The sequence below is a fragment of the Mucor mucedo genome, assembly GCF_025094135.1.
Source record: "Mucor mucedo strain NRRL 3635 chromosome Unknown EV154scaffold_35, whole genome shotgun sequence".
NCBI classification, from domain to species: Eukaryota; Fungi; Mucoromycota; class Mucoromycetes; order Mucorales; family Mucoraceae; genus Mucor; species Mucor mucedo.
In genome coordinates, this window is record NW_026252319.1 from 296,022 (window position 1) to 304,478 (window position 8,457).

Below are 8,457 nucleotides of genomic sequence, written 5' to 3' on the forward strand. Positions count from 1 at the left end.
TTGCATTTCTTAAACAAGCTCCAATTTCCAGTCTTCCGTACTTGTTAGTTTTTCCTTGTCTCATCACCAAAACCATAGCAGGGCATGCACCAGATCCTTTATTCTCGATGTTGACTAATTGTAAATCTGGAAGTTCTGCCTTACGGGCCGATTCACCTCTTAACAGACAAAAATGGGACAACAAAAAAGATAGACCATTACGTAAATTCTTAACGGTCTTTTGCTCGAAGTAGTACGATGTGATATCCGCTATTTGGTCAGTGGTTGTATAACCATCCATAATAGTACCAACTCCTCTATCCTCAAAATTCGCTTTCTTTACTTCTTCTTCTTCTCTTCTAACTCTCTCAAGTAATGGGGCAAAGGTTTCTCTAGGATGAGTGTTTGAGTTGATTTTCATCTGGCGTTGGCGTTCCCACCGATGAACTATAGCGGCACCATATTGACTTAAAGTAGCAAATCTAATAACACGAGCAGGAGATTCCTCTCCATCGTTGGCCTTCTTTCTCTTACTACGGTTTGATCTTCCAGCCACCTAAGTATGCGGTCAAATTATTAGCAAATGGAATTTTTTTTATAAAAATAGAATACTTACAGCATCATCTAAAAAGAAGTGCGCCTTTTCTCCATTGACAATGTAACGTAATTCCAATGATTCATGAGCAAACTTTGAATCACACCATCTACGATATTCTTCAATCTTGGGTTCATATGCTCTCTTTGTATTCTCAGGACGTGAATTAAGTTGTGATTGATTTGTTTTTTCCATTGATTGTCTCATTTCTAATTCAGTTTGGACACGAGCAGAGGGGACAGTGCGAGATGTTGATTGAGTGTTATTATCCATTTTTGAGATGTTTTAAATTAATAAAGATGAATGAAACATTTTAATTCATTCGTTTTTATACGAATTATGATTTTAAACGCAATTTGTAATTATACATCCGTGAACTTCTAGCACTTTCTTTATAGAAAATTCGATTAAGTCTTTCATAAATCACAACAGTAAAAGACTTATGAAAAAGTTAGCTTATGTACAGTCCCCTCCAAAAAAAAGTTCCACCCTGTAACTCCTGTGGTATTTGACAAAATATTACATAGAAAAGTAATGAGATAAAAGTATATTTTTATTAGGGGTAAAAAATAGACTAAAAGAACTCTGCTGCTATGAAATAATTGATCCTTTTTATACACCTAGGCTAAAAAAACTTACTTTAACAGAGTAAATGCGGACGAATGGGCGAATAGTCGTCTGGGGGTAAGCATTCGTTCAAATCTGAGCGAATAGTCGTCCGTGAGCGAGTATCCGCTCATTTTGGGTAAATAAACAATGGTACACAAAAAATAAAATTACTTCATTTACTCAAAAAGGGTAAATATTCGTCCAGGGGTAACTGTTCGTTCATTTTGAGTAAAATATAAAGGTTGCACAAAAATTTAAGCTTTTTTATTCGTTCCATTTACCTGCAGCAGACGAGTATTCGTCTATGAGCGAGTACTTACTCACATTGGGTAAATAAAAATTACTTTACTCATTCCATTTACCTGCAGCAGACGAGTATTCGTCTATGAGCGAGTACTTACTCACATTGGGTAAATAAAAATTACTTTACTCGTTTCATTTACCTGCAGCAGACGAGTATTCGTCTATGAGCGAGTACTTACTCACATTGGGTAAATAAAAATTACTTTACTCATTTCATTTACCTGCAGCAGACGAGCATTCGTCTATGAGCGAGTACTTACTCACATTGAGTAAATAAAAGTTATTTCATCCGTTCCATTTACCTGCAGCAGACGAGCATTCGTCTACGGGCGAGTACTTACTCACATTGGGTAAATAAAAATTACTTTACTCATTTCATTTACTTGCAGCAGACGAGTATTCGTCTATGAGCGATTACTTACTCACATTGGGTAAATAAAAGTTATTTCATCCGTTCCATTTACCTGCAGCAGACGAGTATTCGTCTATGGGCGAATACTTACTCATTTGAGTAATAAAAAAAAAGGAACACCCTAAAAACTAAAAATTGCCTGAATTATCTCATTTATCTTAACTGGATAAGCATTCGTCTATGACTATCAAGTTACTAATTTGCTTAAAATCAAATAAGCAAACGGAACATCCAACACTAAAGGTCGCCCATCCCATTAACCATGGTGCGGTGTATATCCCATAAAAATAAAAGAATAGCTGGCGTGGTTTAAAAAAATTGTGAAAAGGGGATTTATTAATTAGCAAAGGTTGGATATTTTTCCTGCTGTTTTCTTCATGTCCTCATCAAAGCTAGTAGAAGGTGAAATGACAAATAGAGAACTAGAATCTTGGTATGTTACTTTCTTTCCATTCACTGAATGTGTCACCATTTTCAGCAATCCCACAACTGTCACAATGTCCGCAATGTTAATAACAACTATTTTTTTTTCTTCGTTATTTTCGTAGGGTACAACAGTTGGAATGCAAGGGCTATGCGAGGCAGCGGAATGTCTCTTCATGACTTCAAGTACTGCGTAAAAACTGGATGTTTCATCAAATGCGTATTCAAAAAAGAATAACAGCCTACCCACATACCAGTTAGTCACCTGTGAAATTCTGCCTCGTCTATTGATAGTATTGTTAGTTTAGCTTTGATGAAAAAAGCTGAAACCTACCTTCTTGTCTGGTGATTCGAATGGAACAGAACATGCTCACCACCACGTTTTGCAATGGACTTTGATAACCCTTGTTTAAAGATGGCAGCGGAATATACGTGTGAATCTTGCCAAAGCTTACCAGCGGGAAGAATAGATTCCACATTGATTTGGATTCGATGAATAGGCTCTGGTAAACTAAAAAAACGTTTCTTGTACGATTTTAAAGCGCTGACAAACGATTTCATAGTCAGGAGATCACCAGCAATAAGGCAATCATTATCGGCATTGCCAGTCAATTCAAATTCTTGATAAAATGGAGCCCATAACTGACCAAAGTCCACATTACCAGAAGGATGTTCTACGAAGTCGGTTTCTAGTTTGGGGGGAGTTGGATCAAAGTTCACCATCTTTGTATTTCGCATGAAAGAAAAAAGAGCCGTTCGTTCCATAATGTTGTTGGCATTTTCACCAGCATTGACTCTTGATCTCATTTTTTTTTGTAAGCTCCTGTAAAAGTATGTAAGAATATAATCAAAAATCTTTAATTCATATAACTAACCTATTTCTCTTTCCATGGATCTGACAGACACACAACGAAGAATAGAACATTGTTTTATAATAAATGTGATGTGGTTAAGTTGGTGCATGTTGACTTTGTAAATACAGTTGGATATACACTTTTCGCTTATCAGCTTGTCAATAAATTGGAACCAATGATTGAAGGACCTGCGTAAAGAAACGGATGAAAATAATCAGTTTAAGGAATGTTAAGAGGTGCATATCGGATCGACCTACTTGTCTATTTGCTTGATATCATCTTCGGTGATTCGGAACTGTAACGATAATGATATGCCTCGTACTAGGTTAAGGAATCCGTCAATCACAACAGTGTCATCAAACTGTGATACAATCAGGGTTGGTACACAATAAAGCAGCCAATCCAGCCACTCAGCAGAACGATAAAGTGCCTTGACATTGTTAGGCTCCATTGCCAACCAACTACCTTTGAAACAAGATGCTGGTATGAGTTGTCTAGATCCTTCCATGCTCTTTTTGATGGCTGTGAACGAGGTATTAGACAATTCAAATGGATAATCTGTTTCCTTTCCACAGTATTTGAAATGAAGGTTGTACTTTGGAGAAAGCATGGAAAAAACATCTTTGGCGATGTTAGAAAACAGATGCATCTCATCAATTGGATGAAAAGCAACCGACGTAAAAGAGACTAGATCACCAAAAACACTAGGAAGATTAATGTTGTAGTCGTTATTTGCCTAATGTGATGAAATGATAAATAGAGGATAACATACGCAAACACTATCATACTTACATAGACTTCACTATCGTCTTTTTTCAACAAACTATCCCTTGATCTCATCAACGCTTTTCCATCCTGAAAATACATACCATGGGTCCCCTCGCCAACAATCCCGTCTTTGTTTTTTACATCGCCTCTATGCTTTCCCTTTGTCAAACAAAACCTGCAGCCATATGTTGAACAATGACCACCAAAATTCATCAACTCGTTACATTGAACACCATCACCAGAAACATACATAGTCGTTACTCTACTAATTGCAACTTGCTGTCCGTTTCGCTTGACCAGAAGAGGCTTGGAGTGTAACTCAGATAATTCTTTGATAATTGGTCGCAAATACGAGTTCAGATTGACCTTGACTTGGCCAAAAACAATACCGATTTGGAAAGTATTTTCTCGAGTAAAACGCTATGATAATGTAAGTATACCTCAATTTAGCTGGATTCGTTTTTACTTACTTCCGAAATATCATAGTTTAAAATTACACAATGGATCATCGTCATCTTCGTGCTCGAAAACTTGCTGCGAAAGCCATCAATGTCAATCTTTAAAGCAATGTCATACTTATTGTCAAAATGCCCGTCCTTTACAAATTTTGCATAGAGCTCTCCATCAAAGGCATCCCTGTAAATTGTTTCTTGCGATGGCTGCAAAATGTCTGAGTTGGGATATTCTTCGAATCGGTATGCTAGTCTTTCCCTTACATCATCACAAGCTAAAAGCTCGGACAATTTGGCTGCGATATTTATGGTCTTTAGCTCTTTCTTGATATTTCTAGAACAATCACAAATGGGACAAGAAATAAGATCAACATCCTTTATAGCGTCATACAAGTAACATCCATTAGTAGCACAAATTTCATGCTTGTTGACAAGATTCATCGGTACCACTCGTTTGATGAGTTTATCACAAGCTTCACGATTAAGTAATTTGCTCGATTTGTCTATGGTAAAATATTTTAGCACTGTTGATAAATTGTATTCAGTATTATTGAAGTTCTTATATTTACCAATTTTTTTATCAGACAACATGTTATTGAATAACTTTATCAGTTGCCTATGACCTTCGCGACAAATATTTCTCTCTTCACAAATATTTGAAAGGCGGATACTGTATTCTTGAGCTGGACTAAAGGGATTGGATGGAATAAAGACATCACGCACAGTATAAATAGACTCGTCGTCTTCGCAACAAGTGGGAATATTTTCAGAAATGTCTTAAAATATGGGCCATGTAAGTATCATCTCCTTCATTTAATTATTTTATTGTACATACCTTCATTATTGTCACTAAACGAATCCATCTCTGGCGTATCAAATCCAGCAGTATCTTCGAAATCATTCGAGTCGGTGAAAAATGCGTCTTCAAACATTTCATCATGCTCTTCATGAACCCACTCATTTTGGTCTAACCCTTCAAAGTTGAGATAGCTAGGAGGACTTTCGCGGGGAGCATCCTTAGACATGTTATGGGTATCTGTTGGAACAGATGACGAATCAACTTGAGCAAGACTTTCAGAGTACCTGGACAAGCATTTAAAAAGCACAGCCGTAGGAGCATTGGTTCGAGCTCTTTTATATTTTCTTTGACTAGTGTTGTTTGGGGGCGTTTGCATTGTAAATATGGTGGTAATTTAATTTTCGGTCGATTTTCCTCATCGTTTTATATCGAAAAATAGACGCTTTGCTTCGGGCTTGTTCTATATTAGGTAATTTGTCATTTTTAAACACGCATAACGAGCTATCACTCATAATACTTTGACGTAGTTACGGTGCGTCGTTACCTCCTATGGAACGTTTGGTATAAAAACAGTACTCTTTGACATTACAAACAAGTTTACATTTGTCTAAAACGACAAGATTCTTTTTTTTTGTCAGTCGGAATGACCATCTCAAATATTCCCATGTAAGTTGGTAACATACCCAGTGCATTGCTTACCAGCCTTTTAACATCTCTTTATTTTATAACGCGTTATCACTGTCAATGATTACGAGTAATCCTTCACTGCAAAGTTTTCGGTAAATACGTTGCAGAATTGTGCCAAGCTTGTCAAATTGCCTGATTTGTGATGACAGCCGGTTTCCATTTTTGCCTATTTGGGACAGATTACCGAATTGGAAAGTATAAATGCATTTTAATTTTTTTTTTTTTAACTACATCTTTTTATCATCTCTTTAGAAAACTACTTAAACTATGCTTGATACCAACATCTATGACTACCAAACCTCTGCTACGCAAGGATTAAATTCTTCCTTTGATAGTCTCTTTAACTCTGCCTCCAGCTCCTCTTTCGGTCACGATCCTCTTGTAGCTGAAGTGCAATCTCTTAAGCATGAAGTTATGGAAATGAAGAACACCATTACAGAGTTAAAAGAAATGATTAAACACATGGCTGGTCACTCACGGGTTGCTGGTAAGATAATTTTAAAGAAAGAAATACCTCATACAATGCTAATTCGGTTCCAAGGTATGTCTGGTTCTACTGATCAAGAAGGCAACAAGGAATTAAGAAACCTACTCAGCAGTATCTACACCGAGGAGAAGAAAAAGGCTTTGTTGAAGAACCCCAATCATTTAGGCCAACGTGTTAAAGATAAACCCGTAGGTATCTCTGCAAAGAACCAGGTCATTGAGGCCTCAAAAGCCTACTTCAAAAGCGACGACAATATATTGGAAGGTGGTCCTATTTCATTGAATGACAGCGAACTGGAACGTCGATACGATTTGGCATACACCGCGATGAAAAATTTCGTAACCGTTTACGTCCTTCCTCAGTTTACGCTGTATTCAGGTTTTACTTGGATGAAAATCGGGTTTGAACAACGGGAATTGTTCGCATTGATCGCTGATGATCATTTGTTCCATTACCTTGGAGCTGATAACTGTCTGCCTCTCTTTGCTTTTTCCAAAAGTTGGGGATCTAAAAACATTTTGGTTGCTGCAGTCAGAAACCGCGTAAAGTCAATTTTCAAGACGAAGGTGAATACTACAATTGAAAATGTAAAGTTGGCATTGAACTAATATATAACATTTTATTAGATCCGTCCTGGAGCCTCGACAATCGCTAATGAAATAGAGGAGAGTGAAGACGAATTGGCAGGAGATATCAATACGAGTGTTTCTGCAAACGAAGGTGAGAATATCGAGACGTTAGACTGTGACGAGAGTGAAGAGAGTGAAGAGAGTGACGAGGGTGAGGATGAAGGGGAGGAAGAAAAAAGAATGGCTAGAGAAATCAAAGCTCTAGCCCAGAGAACTAGAGAGCGTGAGTTTGCTTTGGAGCAGGCTAAGCTGCGTAGAAGTGCCACTTCTAGTGATAACAATAAGAGTCCTGTTACCAAGAAGCCGCGTAAACAAAAAAATTCATCTGCCTCCAGTCATCTCTCCGTCGTTACACCAACCACTAAAAAGTACATATAAACACATTCTTTTTTTTCTTTTTTCCTTTTTTCTTTTTTGATATCTATTTTTTATCTTTTTACATCAATAAATCAGTTTTTTTTTAAAAAAAAAGATTACTTTTATTCGTTCTTGTTTCTCGTAACCATGTAACTGAATAAACGTCTGGGCTTACTACTTTCGCAATTACACTCTGGTAAACTCATCATTCCATCTCTGAAGTCTCTCCCCTTACTTATCTCTCTTTAAATCAGTATAGACAGGTGTATAAAGGCCGTGCTTACAATGTACTACGCCAGTGCTATAAGTAAGTGTTTTTCGTTTATGGCTTTTCATTTCTCTAATTATCTCTTCAGACTTATGCTTCCTGTTTTTACCGTTGTGGCGGCTACTCTCTTTAGAAAAGGAATTAGTGCGTATCAATTTTGAGTCTTCTTATCATAAACTAACCTAATATTCATTTAGAAAACTTTGGTTATCCCCCTTGTTTTTAGATTATACGTTGCTTCCTATACAAAATAATCAATGCCTTCATGTTATGCCATGTACCGTTTACTTTTTAGCTCATTTAAGTAGTAATCCTTCTATATAGCAATTTGTCCTTAAGTATCAAGATATAAATAAATCTTAATTTCATTCTTTTAAATAAAATATATAATCAACTTTTAAAACTGCAAACCAATTTTTTCAAACGAATGAATGTATTAAATGATTCAATATATATAAACGAAAGTTTTTCATTTGGCTGAAGGCTGAAAGGGAGAGGTTTTTTTTTTTTTTTTTTTTTTTTATTATTTTTTGGTGAAATGGGTAAACGCTTACTATAAATTCGTCTAAACGAGTAAATGGGTAAATTTACCCAATTCGTTTTTTTTGGGTAAATGGGTAAACACTTACTAAAAAATTCGTCCAAACGAGTAAATGGGTAAATTTACCCAATTCGTTTTTTTTGAGTAAATGGGTAAACACTTACTAAAAAATTCGTCCAAACGAGTAAATGGGTAAATTTACCCAATTCGTTTTTTTTGGGTAAGTGGGTAAACACTTACTAAAAATTCGTCCAAATGGACGAATCAGGCGAAACATTATAGCCTTGGTGATAT

General features: G+C 36.4%; 2 protein-coding genes across 2 annotated transcripts; one reads left to right on the forward strand and one right to left on the reverse strand.

The window, feature by feature from the left end:
- Nucleotides 1–2,238: 2,238 nt before the first annotated feature.
- EV154DRAFT_601854 (uncharacterized protein) lies at nucleotides 2,239–3,366 on the reverse strand (the record flags this gene model as incomplete). Its single annotated transcript, XM_051607256.1, has 3 exons — nucleotides 3,197–3,366; nucleotides 2,656–3,144; nucleotides 2,239–2,605 (listed from the first exon to the last, which is right to left on the reverse strand). The coding sequence occupies exons 1-3, from the start codon at nucleotides 3,244–3,246 to the stop codon at nucleotides 2,239–2,241; spliced, it is 906 nt and encodes a 301-aa protein (XP_051458755.1). The 5' UTR covers nucleotides 3,247–3,366.
- Nucleotides 3,367–6,605: 3,239 nt separating this feature from the next.
- On the forward strand, nucleotides 6,606–7,478 carry EV154DRAFT_197951 (uncharacterized protein). Its single transcript, XM_051594324.1, has 2 exons — nucleotides 6,606–6,934; nucleotides 6,995–7,478. The coding sequence occupies exons 1-2, from the start codon at nucleotides 6,695–6,697 to the stop codon at nucleotides 7,373–7,375; spliced, it is 621 nt and encodes a 206-aa protein (XP_051458756.1). The 5' UTR covers nucleotides 6,606–6,694; the 3' UTR covers nucleotides 7,376–7,478.
- The last annotated feature ends 979 nt before the right edge of the window (nucleotides 7,479–8,457 follow it).

Coding starts and splice junctions, on each gene's coding strand:
- EV154DRAFT_197951 (XM_051594324.1), top strand. CDS start 6,695: ATGAAAAATTTCGTAACCGTTTACGTCCTTCCTCAGTTTACGCTGTAT. Junction 6,935..6,994: donor AGTCAATTTTCAAGACGAAG/GTGAATACTACA, acceptor ACATTTTATTAG/ATCCGTCCTGGAGCCTCGAC.